We start from the raw sequence: 19,811 nt of genomic DNA on the forward strand, positions 1-19,811 counted from the left end.
ACAGAAAAGATGCCTTTTTTTTTATTCTACAGCAGAAATCAGGTCTGGCCTGCTGTCTGTTTTAATATGGTCTGAGAGCTAAGAATATTTTATTTATATTTTTCAATAAATAAAACTTTAAAATTTTTATATTTCAAAATAAAATATTATTTATTTAAAAATATAAAAATAACTATGCTGAGCTGGCAGGTGATTAAAAAAAAGGTTGCAGGTGGGTTGTTGTTTGCCTGTAACTGCTATACAGTCTTTACTTCATGATGATCATTGATTTCTTTTTCCTTTTTAAAAACTTCTGTCCCTTTTGCCAGATATCTCTATGCTAGCATGATCAGACAAGCCATTCTGATGGATTAGCCTGATTTTGTTTAGTGTCTTTAAAAATTCCTTTATCCTTCCTTTGACCATTTATCAAATTATCGGTCACTTTTTATAGAGTTCTGCTAACATTTCCCTAATTTGATGATTGACAAAATGAACTCTTGACTATGGCATGGGTTTAGCTTGTGCCAGAGTTTTTTGTTATATATTTTAATTTTCTAACAATGAGGCTCATGCCTCTCCATATCTCACTTGGTTGTTCTACCTTGGGATTTCTCTGACTCCACTATGTCCCAAGAAGTTAATCTTGGAATAACCTCATTATCTTGTAAAAAAAAAAATTAAACAACCAAGAAACTTTTAAAAATCTGCTTTGATACTCTCTCTATATCATCACTACCCTCTGCTTCTTTGATTAGACAGTGTTACCAACAAATTCCAAATTGCCATTTAAAGAGAGATCTCAGCTCAGAAATCCCATTTCTAATCTGTTTGCACTACCTTGAGATTCCTCTGACTGACATATCTACCAATGATTGCATCTCTTATCCCCTTCAGCTTCTTTTTATGCTTTGTTTCCCTCATTATATTATAAAACTTCTTGAGGGTAAGAACTATCTTTTTTTGGTATTTGTATCCTTCAGTGCTTAGCACAGTGCTTGACTCATAGTAGTAAGTGCTTAACAAATGTTTATCACTATTGACTATACCTGTACACCAAAGCATGTTGACATAATAGAATAAAAATCTTATGAATTTTTCTGGCATAGCCTCTCTTGGCTAGTGATTGGAGACGTGAGTCACAAACTCAGATGAGCTAGATGTGGCTATGCCCCTAGCTGTTTTTCTTTCTTTCCAACTTTAACTTTTACTCTCTAATAAATAATTATAAATTACTATATAGTCTCCAGAGTATTTTAATCTTAATAAAACAATAACACAAAAAATGTCATATGATTATGAGGACTATGTCAAGAAAGTGAAATCAGAATATGAACCTGTCAATAAACAAAGAGTGATGATTATTTTAAAAGTTTTTCAGATATATTCAAATGGATTAAAGTAGACGGTATATAAAAGTTGTTGGGCAACTAGGTGGAGCAGTGGATCTAGTGCTTGGTCTAGAATTAAATCTGACTTCAGATGCTTATTAGTTGTGTGACCTTGGGCAAATCACTTAACGTTGCTTCATCTGTAAAATGATCTAGAGAAGCAAATGGCAGACTACTAACATCTTTGCCAAGAAAACTCCAAATGGGGTCACAGAGTTTGGGGCATAACTAAAATGACTAAACGACACTTCTGGGTACAGCTGGGTAGCTCAGTGGATAGAAAGCCAGGTCTAGAGACAGGACGTCCTAGGTTCAAATCTGGCATCTGACACTTCCTAGTTGTGTGACCCTGGGCAAGTCACTTAACCCCCATTGCCTAGCTCTTACCATTCTTCTGCCTTAGAACCAACACAAAGTATTGATTCTAAGGTGGAAGGTAAGGGTTATTTAAAAACAACAAAAACAAAACAACACTTCTATGTAATTAAGGAAGCAATGAAAACAAGTTAAAAATGTTAACTATAAATAAATTTCATTTCTTTTTTCCCTCCTCACCTGGGTGATGCATTTTGGTGAAACTGGCACATAGGCATCACTAAATGAGAACATAGCTGTATCTTTCTAATATGTAGTCCTACTCTGATGTCTTATTAAGCATGGAGGTGACCCACAGGGTTTGAAGACTTGACTTGCAGAGTATATACTTTGCAGGATGGGCAGGCTATGAGGATGGATGGTCCAGTGATAGACTAGGTTGTCCAAGAACCAGCTCATCAAAGAAGCATCACCAGGAGTTGGGTCTCCTCCTGGTGAATATTTTCTGCTACAGCATGGAGGGTATAAATTGAGAGGGATCAGGGTCATTCATGATCTATACCATCAGAGGGAGGGTCCACACTGATGGAATAATAAGCCTTTAAAGTACTGAACAAAAACAATTGAATCATCAACTCCTACAACTGGAAGAGAACTCAGGGGACATCTAGACAACCCTATACCCCCCCACCCCCCAAAAAAACCATCCCTCCAAACGGTCAATCAATCTTTGCTTCAAATTCTCAATTAAAGTAAAATTTGCTACATCTAAGTCATTCGCTACATCAGCTTGCTTATCTAATCATATCTTATAACCAGGTTTTGTATCCTTAACTATAGCCAAATGGTTTAAACTTAACATAGGGTATCCCTGGTACTGCATATCTGATTAGCCTATAGAAATGTCACTGACATTGGTTTTAGTCAAAGATTACAAGACTTAAGGTACAGTTTAATTGTGCTTTCTGTGTCTATGTTCCATATGAAAGTGTTTTACTTATTTGCTTTCTATTTCAAAGCATAATTTCCAAGATTCAATAAATCATGTTCAGACTCTCTCCAGGTATATTTTTGTGATGCAGCTTTGATTAGGAGGGCTATTTGTTAGAAGATAAAACATTCCATAGTCATAAATTAAAAACCAAGACATTCTATTTGTTTTAATGGGGATTAGGTTAAAGGAATGAAGGAGGAGGCTTGGTCACTGTTTGCTATTCCTTTACTCTTGGCATGGGGCATCTCTTTTTTTTTTTTTTACTAGAATATAAACTCATTGAGGGTATAGATTGTCTTTTTTTTTTTACATACAAAGAATTACAAATCAATTTTCCTCATCAGGAAAATGAAGGGATCAGGACTCCTTGACTTTGATGATTCTTTTCTGCTCTGGATAAATGGTCCTATGAATTTCAAGAGAAGGAAAGTGATCTTCTGAAAGTACAGGTATGACCATGTTACCCCTACTCAATACATTCCAGGGGCTCCTTCTGTCCTTTAGGATCAAATATAAAATCCTCTCTTTGTCATTCAAAGCCCTTGCTAACCTGTCCTCTCCTCCCAGTTTTCCAGTCTTTACTCCCCCAGGTACTCTATGATCTGAACATGATAACTTCTGACTATGGGCATTTTCACTGGCTATCTCTCCCCATGCTTGGAATTTTCTTCCTCCTTATCCTTGCCTTTTGACTTTTCTGGCTTACTGATATAATCCAACCTTCGAAAGGAAACCTTTTTTGATCACCCTTCATTATACTGCCTTATTGCTGGTGATTATTGAAAACTTATCCTATATTTAGCTTGCGTGCCACCTGCATGTCAGTTCGCCACCCCACCCCATTAAATTTAGAAGCAGTCTATGTTTCTTTGTATTCCTAGCACTTAGCACAGTGTTCAGCATATAGTAGGCATTTAATAAATGTCCATTGATTGACTAACAAGTCATTACAGGGATCAAGAGAGAATTTGTATAAAACATGGCACCTGAGCTTAGCTTTGAAGGAAACTATGGATGTAATGAGTCAGAGGTGAGGAGAGGATTCATTCCAGACCAGGAGACTGAATTTCAAAGCCAGTGTGACTAGAGGTATAATATGATATTAAGCTATTTTGACTGCATTGAAGAGAGTGAAGGGAAGTAATAGGAAAGGAATGATTTGTAGAGGGTCATTTAATGATGGTCTGAGAATTTTGGATTTTATCCGAGAGAAAACAGGGACTTCAAAGTAAAATAACAAAAAAAAAATCAGTTTGCCCCCTATTTGGAGAATGGATTGGTGAGGAAAGAGTGAAAAAAGATAAATCAATTAGGAAGCTATTGCAACAGTCTAAGTGAGGGGTGACAGGAGCCTGAACTTTGGTTGAGTCAGAGTGAGTTAATGAATACTTGGAAGTTCACTGAGCATTTGCTCAATTTCCCATGAGACTCCTCTAAACCCCCTGGAAGGATAAAATGACAAGAGAAATTCTAACCTAAAATTATAGATATACAGGAGCCCTCCTTCCCCCCCCCCCCCGCCATCCCCTGCAGATGCCCATGTTATCTGGTGAATGTTTTTATTTAATAACAACAATTTTTTAAGCACTGTAGAATATCCCAGACTTCAACTTGACATTGCTTACAATTGGGAGATCAAAATATATAGAGGCAAAAGGTTATTAAAAATGTTTAGTCATAATCACAATCATGAGGAAGTGGCATCAGAGGATCACTTTTTTTTCACAAATTCACAGACAAAATACATGGTGAGGTGGCATTCTGTGTCATTCCAGTGGCCAGAGCTCAACATCTCTACGCAGTCCTCGTGGCCATTGGGGTCATTGGGCTCACCCTCCTTCCAGTTGCTGTAGTTCTGCAGCGGAGTGTTGTCTGTGAACACATACTGCCCTTCTCGCTCTAGGTCATTCACCCCAATGAACACCCTGAAGAAACCGCTGTCTGAGACATACTTAGCAATCACTTGATTGGCCCTCTCATCCTTGGGCATAGCTAGCATCCCTCCACGGATTCGGCAATGGGTCAGAGACTCCCTGTAGCTCTTCTCCTCTTGAACAATGTAATAGAATTTTTCATCTGTTTCCTTAATCCCAGCTATGACTTTGGAGGGAAGAAACATTAAGAGGGTTTACTCATGGTGATAAGAAACAACAACAAACACTGCTAACAATAATGACAAAATCATAGTGGTAGTTTTGTTCAGCTCAGAATTTGCTAATTTGACTTAAGAAATAAAGAGAATACTACTATATTTTCCTCTTTATGTCCTCCTGCCCTCCAACTCTCCCACTGAGCTCCAGCTGTGAACCTTCCATCTAGCCTTATAGCTATGAGCCCTCTCATCTAGTATTCCAGCCACAAGCCCTCCCATCAAGAATTCCAGCTGTGAGCTAAGACCAAATGAATGAATGAAACAATAGAGTGTAATGAGGCACATGACTGATCACCTGGGGTGTCCACTTCTGGCCAGACACAAGAATATTGATCTGGATTTAGGCAAGCCATGACCATACACTTAGAGATGATTATTCTCTTTCAACACAGTCATTTTCTGACCTGCTTTTGTTAATGTTGTTGTTGCTGCTACTTTAGCCTCCGATGAGATTTGCAGAAAAAAGCTAAGTATAAGCAGGAAATAGTGTCTGTGAAGAGCAGGTCATGTTCTTCCTGAAGAGAGCAACTTAACAGAGTTAATCCATATCTGAAGTGCAAATGCGACAAACAAGCAAAAATACCAACTCTTCTGTGAACTAAATGCTTTTAACTTCCCTAATTTCATCACTTAATTCTAAGTTTATGAAATAAGAGAGTCACTAGGGAACATAAAAAAAAAAAAAACACCTTTACCTTCTGCCTTAGGTATTGATTTTAAGGCAGAAAGAAGAGTGGTTAGGGCTAGGCAATGGGGGTTATCTGACTTGTCCAGAGTCACACAGCTAGGAAGTGTTAGAGACCAGATTTGAACCTAGGACATCTCATCTCTAGGCCTGGCTCTCTATCTATTGAGTTACCCAGCTGTCCCCTCCCCCCACTAGGATTTTCTTAGGCAGATCCCTATCCATATTTACCCTGTGGGCCAAATTATTACCCCATGGCACAGAATCAAAGGATTCTAGAATTTGGAACTGGAAGGGACCAATTGTGTATCAAATGAGTTAATAAGTATAAAATGCAGACATTAAATTTCTATATAAATGTTAGCTATTGTTATTATCATTATCTAGTAGTATAACATTGGAAGCCTATAACAAATGTGAAGAAAACTTAAGTACCCCTACTTAGTACCTTACTAGTCACTAATTATGAGAGTTCACAAGTCACTTGCTAGAGTGGGTGACAACTCCTGAGCCCACTGCCCCACCCGTCCCAGCAGTGCTAGGCAAATTGAAAGACTGTGATTGGTTCCCGTAAAGTGGGGAAGGGACAGGAAGTGACTTGGAAAAAGGACTATAAAAAGTTCTAAACTTCCTGTCCAGGGAATTTTTCCTTTGGAGGCTCTGTTCCTTGGTACTTCTCCTTTGGAGTTCCTCTTTGGAGTCTCTGCTCCTAGGGAGAAGACTCCTTTGGACTTCTTTGGAGGATGGCTCCTTGGGGTTTTAAGACATTGTCTTTTACTTGGAGCTTTGGACCTTTCAACTGGAGTTTTCAGCTGTGGGACTTCAAGTTTTGGCTTTGGAGTTTCTTAGAGTTGGGGACTTTCTTGTTGGGTTCACTGCTGTCTCAGTGAGCTTAACGCGCAAGGGTTTTTCTGCATTGGGACCTTATGCCTGATTTGCTGGTAAAAACTAAGATTCCCTCATGGAGACTGGAACTCTATCAGGGAGCAAGCTTCACTTCATCAGATCAGCATTTAGGGTAGGCTAGGCAGTCTCCTTACCTCTTTCCCTCCACATTTCCTACTTTTTTAAAATTAATATTCCAATTAAACAAAAATTTTAAAAGGTGCTAATAGTTTTCCTGACTTACGGTATAATTACAGTGACCACTTTTTTATAACTCTCTTATTTAGTCAAAATCCCAATTTAACCATTATATGAAGTTGTTACTCTGTTTTTTTTTCTCTATCATTGATATAATAATGATTCTACTGCATTTTGAACTGAATTCTCTGCAGTGCATAAATCCCTGCTCTTTAAAAAGTTAGGCATGTGAAGGAAGCTCATTAACTTTTCCAGTCCACTAGGGAACAATTACTGGGTTGTAGATTTAACAGTTTCTCTGTAAGTACCTAACTTGATGTCAGGAGGTACTGTACTCTCCAGAACAATAGAAACCATTTGTAGGTCTTTTAATAAAGTGCCTTGGAAGTTGGAGTCAGGAGTTCTGGGGAAGAAGGAAGGAGGCATTAATTTCCCCAATTTTATAGGAGGACATAATAAGGCATTAAATATTTAAAAGACTTGCCAAAGGCTAGATAACTAGTCCATGCTAGAGTTGAGTTCAAGGCCCAGACTTCCTAATTCCTAGATCTCCAGTTCTTTGTACACTTAAGAAGGCTTTTAAAAGACCTTTCCATAGAACTATGATGTTCTATGAAATGATTGGACTTTTTCACAAGTGAAATTAGTCCTCAGGTGCTTCTGTAAAATTGCTGATGATTTTCATTTTCTTAGAGAATATTATTTCTGAAACCAGTTCCTTCCTATTTGATCCCCAAATTAAAGTCATGTCTTCACCTTGCAGAATTGTGTTATGTTTCCAGGTATAACCGGGGCTGAGCCAGAAAGAGGCCAAAGATGAAAATAAATGACATTTGTTTCATACTGATCCAGACAAAGAACATCATAAAAAGTAAAGAGAAACACATGATTATATTTCCCATAGCCTCCAGCCTTAACCCCTTAACCACTTCAATAGTCATTATTAGCCCATCATTTCCATTATTTCAATACTTTTGCAAATTTTCAATATTAATATTACATCATATTATTATTCTCTATTTTTTCCTCTTAGAATTTTTAACTTCTTTTGTGACTCAGCTAAAACACCACGAACTATAGGAAGTTTTCTCTAATAACCCAATTAAAAAAGTATTCTCTTAACTCTCATATTTATTGTTTTTACTTATGTGTTCTATATCCAGTAGGGAAAATTCCTCAAGCCCCTTAAGAGTAAGTAATTTTTCATTCTTTGTCTTTGTTTCCCTAGTGTCTTCCACATAGTAGGTGCTTTAGTAAATGATTGTGGAAGTATATTAATTACTCCAAGGATCCATTACATCATTCACAGACTAATTCCATCATTGTTATAGATCATGATACTCTTTTCACTTTGCTGTTTTTCTATGATCAAGAAATTTTATCACTTGGTGGCACAATTTCTGGTGATAACTTTCCTTAAACTTACTTATACTGATTCTTGGACAACAGACAAGCTCAGTCAATTCAAGTTTCAATTCAATAAACTTTTATTAAGCACTTACTATGTGTCAGGCACTATGCTAGGCACTGGGGGACACATAGGAAAAAAGAAAGATAGACCATGCCCTCAATAAATTTAAAATCTAATCAGGGAAGACAAAACAAAAAGGAAGCTGAAAGGGAGGAGGGATAGGAAAAGGTACTAGATGAAAGGGTCAATCACCAGGGCTTTCTGGCTTGGTAAACAACCACAGCTTGTGCTTCACTAGCATAAACTTTGAGAACACAAGATTGACCCTATGCCAGGATGGATTATTTAATATTGGAAAATAGTTATGATTATTTCATATTTCTTTCAATGTTATTCATTAATTCCAAAGTGATAGAAATTATTTTACCATTCATCCTACACGTCACTAACATTTTACCTGCCTGATAAAAGATTTCCTCTGCTAATAATAGCTCACATTTAAGATTTTTGAAGTGCTTTGCATACTCTATATTATCTCATTTGATCCACACAACTGTGGAAGGGTAATTTCAATTATTATTCCTATTTCACAGAGGAGGAAACTGAGGCTATAAGAGTATAAATGACTTGCCCATGGTCACAGAGCTAGTAAATATCTGAAAATGTATTTGAACTCAGGTCTTCTTGACTCCAAGTCCAACACTGTATCTACTACTAGAAAAACCAAAATCAGGTCTGTTATCAAAGACTGTGCTTTCTACTATAGCAAATGAGCAGCATCAGACTGAAATTGTATTTTCTGGTCATACCAGTGATTTCTCAATTACTGAACCAAATAACCTTTTCTTAGTCCTCTTTCTTCTTGATTCATCTTCTACTTTTGACCTTGTCAATCAATGTGTCCTCCTTGCCACTCTCTCATCCGCAGGTTTCCATGACATCATTCTCTTCGGGTTCTCCCACTAGCCTACTTTGCTGGTAGATCTTCATCCAGACCATATCTACCAATAATGGATGTCCCTTTTGAATCTGTCCTGGCTCATTTTCTCTTTTCATTTGATACAATCTCACTTGTAGATTTAATCAAATTACATGGGTTCAATTATCATTTCTGCACAGATAATCCACCAGGCTATATATATATCCAGTCTCAATCTCTTACTGGAGGTTCAGTTTCACATCACCAACTGTCTATTAGATACCTTAAAAATCTCATAAACATCTGAAAATTAATTTGTCCGAAAAGGAATTACTTTCCACCCCAAATCTTCCTTTCTCTCCAATTTTTCTATAATGAATTAGGGACCACCATCCTCACAGACAACTAGGTTTGCAATCTAGGTTTCACCTCTCCTCCCTCCCCCCACTCCTAAATTGCATTTACTATCCATATCCAATTTGTTGTCAATCTTTTTCCATCTACCTTCAAAATGTTTCTTATAAATGTTTCCATTTTTCTCCCCACATATAGTTAGCATTCTAGCATAGACCCTCATTTCCTCTTGTCTGAATTGTTACAATAGCCTTCTAATTGGACACACTACCTCAATTTCTACTGCCTTAGTGATTTTCCTAAGCCACAGGGCTGAATATGTCATTCACCCCCTTTCTTTCCCACCAAAATATCAATGGATCCCTATTACTCTAGGTTTGAATTTAAAATTTTCTGTTTGGCATTTGAAGGCCTTCACAACCTTGTCCCTTCCTATCTCTCCAGTATTTTTACACTTTATATACCATATTGTCTAGCCACTCACCCTGCATGGGGGAGTCAGTGGCAGAATTATTGATTGCCATGCAGGAGGACTAGGTTCTATTCCAGTCCATCCAGATATATATATATATATATATATATATATATATATATATATATATATATATATATATATATATATCCACAGTTAGGCACAGTGGATAGAATGCCAGACCTGGATTCAGGAAGATTCTTTTTCCTGAGTTCAACTCTTACCTCAGACAGGTACTAGCTAGAGGATCCTGGGCAAGCCACTTAACCCTGTTTACTTTGGTTTCTTCCTTCATAAAATGATCTAGAAAGTGTGACAGAGGCTGGCACTAAAAAAAAAATGTCAGGCTGAAGAGTGCATGAAATTGATCACCTTGACAGGGGAGGGGCCCAGGAGTTTGGAATCATGAGGAGGAGAAGACTCAGGCTGGTAGAGGAGTTGGTGGCTCTTGGTCTTGAGAAGCCAAAGACAGAAAGTAGGAAAAAGACTTTCTCCTGAGGATTACCCACTTTTCCTGCTGGTGACTGGAAATCTTTCCCCCACCCAACACTTACCAATTGAAGGGACTTCTGAAGAGAAACCTAAGCAGACTTACCTCAGCTCCTGTTGCCCAGGGGTGAGTCAACCTGACTTTCTCTCTGAGGACTCAGGCTGCCAAGGCCTGAGTTTCCCTCAAACTCAAGGAGGGAGGGGAAAAGGTTTATATAGAGAAAGGGACCCCCTTTTCCCACTTTCCTTTTCCCATTCTTCCCTGCCCATTATTCCTTTTATATCACCTGATTGAGTTGATGTTAAAAGTTATCTGTTCCCCAAGCTCAGTGTGAGGGAAGAGATAAAGGGGAGACCCTTTGGTCTCGAGTAGTGGAGGGAGAACAAGAGGGATAAGAGTGAATTGGGGAGAGCAGCTTTAGCTAAGGAGGGAAGGCAGAAGGTGGAAAATCTTCAAACCCCCTCTTCTATCTCTGAGCCAACCCTGAAAATCAGCTGTCTCCCCTGAACCCCACTTTGAGAAGGGAGGTTCTCCTCTCTTTCCCCCTCTCTATACTGAAAGTCTTAACTCCTCTAGTACAACTTAATCTTCTCTACCTTCTGTCTTCAGCTTCTCAAGACCAAGAGCCACCAACTCCTCTACCAGCCTGAGTCTTCTCCTCCTCAAGATTCTAAAATCCTGGGACCCCTCCCCCATCAAGGTGATCAATTTCACACACTCTTTAGTCTGGCACTTTTTCTTTAGAGCCAGCCTCTGTCACAAGAGGGAAAAGGAAAACCACTCCAGTATTTTTGCCAAGAAAACACCAAATAGGGACACAAAGAGTTGGACCTGACTGAAAATGAGTAAACAAAAACTAGCAATACTGGTCACATTTTTTCCATCTCCTTGCTCCATATATTTACAATGTATATTCCCCATTTCTTCAATGTTTTTCCTCCTGTTCTCTGCCTTATAGTTTTTCTGACTTCCCTTAAGAATAAGTTGAAGCCTCTGTAGGAGGCCTTTCCTCATTCCTGTTGCTGCTAGTGCCTTCAGTATGAGATTACCTTCCATTTATATGGTATATAAATCATATACTTCGTGATCCTGACCATTAGAAAGTATTCTTGAGAGGGAAAAATAACAACTATGTTTTTGCCTTTCTTTGCTTAGCAAAACTACCCTCACATATAGTAAGTACTTAATAAATGCTTGCTAACTGCCTGTCTAAATATGTCTCATGTTTTGCTAGGTGAATAAACAAGCTTGCCACCTGACTTAATTGTAGGCTATTTATCCATCAGTTTCTAGTGTTGCAACCTTTTCTGTCCACTAATATCCCAATCTGATGCTTCATTTATTTTTTTTGGAAGAGATCTTAATGCTATTTATTTTTTTGAAACCATTGTCTTTTGTCTCAGAATCAAAATTTAGTGTTGGTTCCAAGGCAGAAGAGCAGTAATGGCTAGGCAATTGGAGTTAAGTGACTTGCCTAGAATCACACAGGTAGGAAGTCATATTTGAACCTAGGACCTCCCATCTCCAGGCCTGGATTTCTATGCACTAAGCCTCTTAACTGCCCTGACTTTAATATTATTCAGTTAATCCTCCCTTTTATTCAGGAGGCAACAATGGCAAATAATCATCCATTCTTCCATTTGAACAATTCCAAGGTGTTCTGGGTACTTATTAGATCTCTAGGAAAACCACTTCATATTTATATTTATATAACAACTCCAGTTGTACAATGTTTTTCTTTATATTGAACCAAGAACTTTATAGTTTGTAAGAACACTGTAAATTTACCCATTTAGCCCAAATTCTGTCTTATGGGATAATACTTCATTGTCTTGGATGCTGTTCTGACTCTTGTTTGAAATATTTGCAGAATGACAAAGGAAACTTGATAATCTAGCTGAATCCACTACCATAAAAGATTTCCCACAATAACATACCTCAAAAGTGGTTATCCAGTCTTTGGTTGAAGACCACTAAAAAGAGGGAGCCTATCAATAAATTTTACTTTTTTTAAACCCTTACCTTCCATATTATAATCAATACTTTGTATTTGTTCCAAGGCAGAAGAGTGGTGAGGGCTAGGCAATGGGGGTTAAGTGACTTGCCCAGGGTCACCCAACTGGGAAGTGTCTGAGGCCAGATTTGAACCAGGACCTCCCACCTCTGGGCCTGGCTCTTAATCCACTGAGCCTCTTATCTGCCCCAATATTTTATTTTTTGATAGCTCTAATTGTTAGGAAATTTTTCCTGTTATCAAGTCTGACTAGACCTTTTTTTTTTTTCAACTTCTATACTTTCTAATAGTATGGAGGCACCATTGGATCCTAGACAACCATTTCTGTGGACCCAAACTCTGGCAGTTTTTCATCAAAATGGAAAATATTCAAGAATGGAACCAGAAAGGAAATCTCAACAGAGAAATAGCCTTGTGAGGCTCAGAGGCTCAGAACCAAATTTAGCATCAGTTGCTAAATTTAGTTTGAACACAAAAGTTCATAAACCACCTATCTATGGAAGAATAATGTATATATTGAAGGAGGGATTCCCCACATTATTGATAAAATACAGGTGTTTTGAAATTGGGAAATGTCCTAATATTTCAGTGATAATGGTTGTCCATAGCTATTGCCCAAGAAGCCCTTGCTTTATTGCGACCCATAGAAGGAGAGTATCTTTTGCGATGCTGTGGGAGTTCATTTTGGGAGCATTAGTCTTGAGGGGGTCCACTCTGCAAAATAAATATGCTGAGGCATACATAATTTCACCTTTTGCTACTGCAAAATCATGACAATTGAAAATTTTGAAGATCTCAGGATGGATACCTAAGCATTTCCTTTAGGCACTGTTAGTGAGTTGAATGTATTCAAATTACTCCAGCTTTTAAGGGCTGTATAGCAAGTAGGCAATAAAAGTATGGTGCATTCAAAAGTATATAAAACACTCACCATCGGGGAAAAAAAAAACCCTTACCTTCTGTCTTAGAATCAGTACTGTGTATTGATTGGTTCCAAGGCAGAAGAACAGTAAGGACTAGGCAATGAGGGTTAAATGACTTGCCCAGGGTCACACAGCTAGGAAGTGTCTGAGGTCAGATTTGAACCAAGGATTTCCCATCTCTAGGTCTGGCTCTTAATCCACCGAGTCACCTAACTGCCCCCTACACTCACCATTTTTAACAAATTTCATGGATGTCTTGAGTCGTGCAACACTGATATCCAGCTGTCCTACAACCTTACGATATCTTCCACAATCACAGACGGTACCTGAGTCATTTACAGGGAATTGTGAATAAAGAGGGAAGAGAAAAATAGATATATTAAGGCAAAACTATTGTTTTATACGAATATTATCTCTTATTTAAGCTTAATCATCCTGATCACTAATTTCCACAGGAAAAATTTTAAAACCCTTATCTTTCATCTTAGAATCCATACTAAGTAGCAGTTCCAAGGCAGAAATGTTGTAAGTGTTAGGCAATTGGGCTTAAGTGACTTGCACAGGGTCATATGGCTAGGAAGTATCTGAGGCCAAATTTGAAGACCTTCTATCTCCAGGCCTGGTTCTATACACTGAACTACCTAGCTGCCTCTTCACAGGGATTATTACTTACATTTACAGCTAAAAAACCTGAGGCTTAGGTTGAATGGCTTTGTTTCTGATCACATAGTTAACAGGTGATTCCACTTTTGACAATTTTTCGTCTACACCCTAGTTTAATCTGTTTTGGCTTCCATCACCTCTTGAGATAGCCCATTCTGGTTTTGCCACTTCTAATTTTTATGAGTTTTTCAGTTCCTTGAATATCAATTCTCTTCCCTGCTTTTAGTTATACCCTTTGTGGCCAAGAAAAAATCTAAAACCTTTTCCCTGTTTGCCAACCTTCCAACTAGTGGGAGAAAGATCATATGTCCCACTTAAGTACTCTTTTCTTGGATATAAATATTCCCAAGGTTTTTTTTTTTTTCAAATGATTTTTATATGAGTCTTTTCACCATCTGAATTTGTTGCTGTCTGGATCGGTTAAGTTTCTTAATGCTCTTCCTAAAATGTGGTTGTGGTGTTTCTAGAGGAAAGTAAATATGCTGAGTGAGGCATATTACTTGTCTTATTCAGTACATGATGCTTCCATCAATGAATTGAAATCGCATCAGCTCATTCGGCTGTCTTGTCACACTGATGACCTGTACCGAGCTTGTATAAGCACTAGAAAACCCTATTTTAGCTCACTGTTGCCAAGCTATGATTCCTATGCTTGTGCAGTTTTTTTTTAATTTAAATATAGGCTTTATATTGTCAAAATGTACTTATAAGATGCAGCTCAATAATTCATAAGATTGTTTTAGCTTGCTGAGGAAAACTATTCTGTCTATTGTTCAGTGCATTACCTCTCTTCTAGATTTGTGTCATCTGCAAATCTAATAAGGAAGACATCTCTTCTTTCACCAAAGTCATTGACATAAATGCTAACCATGTGAATGAAACGCAAAGTTCTTATCCAATTTAGACCTTACCTAAACTTCTGAATTGTTCCTGTGGTTTATATTGAATAGTTCTTTGGCTAGAAGACACTCAACTCAAAATACAGATTTGTTTTAATAGCTTAAAATTGCTTGGAGACATCTGGGACGTGTTGTTTTATATCATTGTTCAATCACATGTGATTCTTCGTGACCTTGTGGACAATAACATGTCAATATTGTCCATGACTTTTTCTTGACAAAGATATAGGAGTGATTTTGTTTTGTTTTTCCTTCTGCAATGGATGAAGGCAAACTGAGGTTAAGTGACTTACCAAAGGTCATCCAGCTAGTGAAGACAAATTTGAACTCAGGTCTTCCTGACTCCAAGTGCAGTGCTCTATCCACTAAGCCATCTAGCTCCTTTATAATGGCTTTAAGATTTGGGGCTACTAGTTGGCACAGTGGATAAAACACTGGACCTAGAATCAGGAAGACCTGAGTTCAAATTCAGTCTCAAATACTTACTGGTTGGGTAACCCTGGGCAAGTCACTTAACCCTGTTTGCCCCAGTTTCCTCATATGTAAAATGAGAAGGAAATGACAAACTATTCTAGAATTTTTGCCAACAAAACCCTAAATGGGGTCACGAAGAGCTGGAGAAAACTGAACAACAACCATTAAGATTTTAATAAAGCTATGCCTTTTGGGGCATTTAAGGAATTTGAAAATGTATAACTCTTCAGGTGAATTAAGGTCAGATACTTGGAGTGTGAACTCTTTGTGCCATTTTTTTCTTCTATATCTCCTTTATTTCTCATGGGAGCCTGAAACCTTTGCTCCTAGGCAGAGGAGAAAGTCTATTTATCTTTCTTTAAAAAAATGTTTACTTTGTCTTTATCAACAGTGTTTACCATAGGCATATGCTAGTCTGAGAATTTTAGCTGGGAATGAAATTAGGAAAAGGCAATTGCTGAGAGGGATTTTACATGGAGGTATTTCATCATTAGTGCTGTCTCTGACTGGGGGAAGGGTTGTGGGGCTAAAGTTAAAACTAGAGGAAGTTGAAAATTCTTTGGTTAAAACGTTTAGAGCAAAAAAGAATGTTTCTACCTATCTAGCAATTAACTCAGGTGTAGGGTGATGAGGTCAGATTAGATTCTTTGAACTTCTGCAAAAGAAGGAACAAGCAGCGACATAAATCTTAGTGGAGTCAGAGTTCAACCAGCAATGCTTGTTGAGTTGGCTTAAATACTCTGACCCTCTTCCATATCCCAAAGCTTTTTCTATATCTACCAATCCCATCTAAACATATCAATCTCTGGGGCAGCTAAATAGTTCAATGGATTGGGAGCCAGGCTTAAAGGTGGGAGGTCTTGGGTTCAAATGTGTCCTCAGATCCTTCCTGGCTATGTGACTGTCCTTGGGCAAGTCTCTTAACCCCAATTGCCTAGCCTTTATCTATCTTCTGCTTTGGAATTAATACTTAGTATTGATCCTAAGATGGAAGGTAAGTGTCTTAAGAAATTAAAAACATACCTACTTCCTGACCTATTGCCTCACTACTCATCTCTGCTAAATAATGAGTAGTAATCTCGTACCATAAAGAAATTCTGATCAATGGATGTGAAATAACTTACATATGATTATGTTAATGCCAGTTAATGGCAAAGTTGTAACTAATAGCAGCTTCTACTAGGAATCTCTGATTCCCAATCTAAAGTCCTTTGCATTAGCCATCTCAAACTGGAGGGGATTTCAATGACTACATTTTGGCTCTTTGAAGGGTTTTCAATTAGATAGCCTTTTTAATAAAATCAATTTGGGGCATGGCAAGAGAGACTAGTAGAGCAGAGGCAAAATTATTGACTAAAATGATTTGTCAAATTTGTTTATTAATGCCCACAGGTAACCCAGATAATTAAATGCTGTCTTTAGTCTGAATTAAATTTTTCATTAGTCTCCCATGAGAAGGAAAAGATGAAGCTACAATGAAGCAATTCAAATACCTTTCATTAAAAATACTGCCAATGAAATCATCCCCTTGAAGGAGATCTTTTTGAGAAAAGTGGGCATTTTCCAAATAGGTAAAGGCTTGATTTAAGTAAGTGGCAATTCATATTTGTAAAAGATCTGGTGAGTCTGGAAGCCAGGGAGACTTGGGTTCAAATTCTACCTCTGTCAAAATCTGGCTAAATGACCTGGACAGGTTACTTAATGATACCAACTTGCAATGGTAAAAGTCATTTCTTCCAATGGAAGTTCTCAATATCAATGAAATCATAGTTCTAGTACTTATTGCTTAAGAATCTGGAAATCAGAAGGTCAAAGAAAAACAAATTTAAAATATAATTTTGTTCTTAAATTGAAATAAAGTCTGGCAGGCCTTTGGATGAAAAGTCCTTGAGGTATATGAGGGATGCTCAAAAAAGTGCTGCTGGAATACTTTGGCACTTTCTTCCCCAATATCTTTATTCAAATGTGTCTGGGATGGCTTCTTTTACAGTTTACTTGACAGGTGTGGATTGCACTGCTCTATTTCACCTGCCTGGAAAATCAAGTAATGGTCTAAGAGGAAAGTTTCCATTTCTCCCACTGGCTAATAAAACTCACTGACCCAGTCTAAGGAAAGTGTTACTTTTAGAAATATGCTACCGTATCCTTTTAAAATCCTATTTAGTAATGAATTATCAGCATCAAATTGAGGGGATCTGGAAAGTTGGTGAGAATGAAGAGAAGGAAATATACCATACCTGCTCTGCCCTTTCCCCCTGAGGCACCAGGCAAGCCTTTCTGCCCTTTGTCACCTGCATGAAAGTGAAACAAAATCCCAAACTAAGTGAAAAACATAGACGTGAATTATTTCAAGACAGCCATTGAAGAAAGGGAAAGGGAAAGAAAAAATATTTAAGAAGACAGCTAATTTCTTGGCTCTGTATTCTTGAATCATTCCTAGTTGACAGTGCATACAGGTGTGACTTATTGAGCATTTCACTATTTTTTATTCTGTAATGGAGTATTAAAAAGATGGCGAAGGGATGGGTTGGACACTTTGTAGCTCTATGGCTTTTATTTCATCAGATGCCAATACTCAGGGCAGTATATATGGTACAAGATCTATTATTAAGTTTTAAAAGGGTCCAAAATTTTCCCAATTAGGAATCAGTTAGGGAGTGAATGCTTGTGGTTCAGAATTCCACCTGCCTCATGGTACCAGTGAATTCATTAAACCCCTGGATTTGCTGGGTGTGGCCTTGCCTTTGCCAACTACCAAACCACATTCTAGGATTTTATATCATAACCAAAACCAGTGGAAGTAGTTTGGCAAAAATGAATATCCTTTGGTCTTTTGTCTTTTATTTATACTTTCTGAAAATAGGGAAGAATCGTTGAGGGTCAAAGCTGGTCCTAGAGCCAGGAATACCTGGGTTCAAGTCCTGAATCTGAAATATTTTGACTGACTCTATATAAGCAAGTCACTCAACTTTTTGGTCCTCTAGGCAGCTCTCTAAGACTCAATGTTGTAGGGAAAGTCCCAGATTGCACTGTTAGAAGGAAATTTCTTCATGTGTAAGTTCTCTGTATCAATGAAATCACAGGTCCAGTTTCCATCTCAATATGAATTGAAATGTCTGAAAATGTTTAGTAAGAACAAAGAGCTCTGCAGATAGATATGTGATTAATGCAAGCTGCTATTAATAAGTGAAAGGCAAAAATATTCAATATATTGCCAAAGGGCTCCATTAACATTATTGCTTCTTTCTTTTTAACATGTAAAAAAATTCAAGTTCCAGTCCCCCCTACTGAAAAATCTCCTCCCCCTACTGAGAAAGCAAGCAATATATCAATCATACATGAAAATTCATGCAAAACATATTCCATATTAGTCACGTCACAAAAAAACAAGAAAAAAACAAAGAAAGTTTAAAAAAAGTTGAATTCAATTTTCACTCAGTTTATCAGTTGTCTTTTTGGAAGTGGATAATATTTTCATCCCGAATTTTTCATCCCCAATTCTTTGTAATTGTCTATGTGTGTGTGTGTGTGTGTGTGTGTATGTGTTTTGTGTCTTTTTTTATAATTGTCTTAAGTTGTGGAGGAACTGGTCAGAAGAGCTAAAAATTTTCAATGGTGATCATCATTACTATATTGCTATTACTGTGTATAATGATTTCCTGGTTGTGTTCACTTCATTCTGTGTCAGTTCATATAGATCTTCCCAGGTTTTTCTGAAACTATTCCCTTTGCCATTCCTTGTTGTTGGTTAGTTATTTTTTAGTTTCATCTGACTCTTTGTGACCTCCATTTGGGATTTTCTTGGCAAAGATACTAGAGTAGCTTGCCATTTCCTTCTCCAGCTAACTTTATAGATTAGGAAACTGAGGCAAACAGGATTTAGTGACTTGCCCAGGGAGACCCAGCTAGTTAAGTGACTGAGGCTGGATTTGAAATCAGGAAGATGAGTCTTCCTGACTCTTAGACCAGCACTCTATCCATCTAGTAAGGCCTGTCCATGAGAATCATATAACAGCTTATTCAGTCATTCTGCAATTGATGGTCATTCCCTCAATTCTTTGTCACCACAAACACTACTGTTTCTAAATTTAATCCTTTGTTTTAAAATCACATTCACTTCCTGAAACTAATCCTTCCCCATTCCCCACTCAGTGGGTCTTTTCTTAGAAAATTCTCTTTTTAAAGGAAAACAGTAATATTTACCATACATTAACTGTATCTGGCTACAGTTACATCTACAGTCCCCAGCCACTGTTGGAGGTATTGTCACTTGCTTTATTAAAGATATCATGGACTTTGGAGTTTCATGTCCAAGGTCAGGATAGAACTGAACCTACCCTTTAAATATGCTCAATTCCCGTCTTCTTCTTCTTTTGAATTTTTTAAATCCTTATCTTCTGTCTTAGAATTGATAGTGAGTATTGCTTTTAAGTCAGAACAATGGCATGGGCTAGGTAACTGGAGTCCATGATTTCCAAGTTAAGTTTAACCAAACTACTGGCTGATAGTATCAAGAGAAAAGTCACAAACCACCTCTCCAGATAGTCAGTTTCCAGAGTCGTCAAGTTCTCTAATTCTCTTCCCACAAATCCA

The 19,811-nt window shown here is 37.7% G+C and overlaps 1 protein-coding gene across 2 annotated transcripts in view; it reads right to left on the reverse strand.

The window, feature by feature from the left end:
- Nucleotides 1-1,217: 1,217 nt before the first annotated feature.
- COLEC10 (collectin subfamily member 10) overlaps nt 1,218-19,811 on the reverse strand; it is a 70,644-nt gene continuing 52,050 nt past the window's right edge. The window contains exons 4-6 of one of the 2 annotated variants that reach the window (XM_001380969.4): nt 17,456-17,509; nt 13,413-13,508; nt 1,218-4,779 (exon numbers count right to left, since the gene is read on the reverse strand). In XM_001380969.4, the coding sequence (XP_001381006.1) occupies nt 4,391-4,779; nt 13,413-13,508; nt 17,456-17,509 (539 nt within the window). In that variant the 3' untranslated portion in view covers nt 1,218-4,390. The remainder of the gene's footprint in view (nt 4,780-13,412; nt 13,509-17,455; nt 17,510-19,811) is intronic. The other variant, XM_007488253.3, reaches the window with a different exon arrangement.

The sequence above is a fragment of the Monodelphis domestica genome, chromosome 3 (genome assembly GCF_027887165.1).
Source record: "Monodelphis domestica isolate mMonDom1 chromosome 3, mMonDom1.pri, whole genome shotgun sequence".
NCBI classification, from domain to species: domain Eukaryota; kingdom Metazoa; phylum Chordata; class Mammalia; order Didelphimorphia; family Didelphidae; genus Monodelphis; species Monodelphis domestica.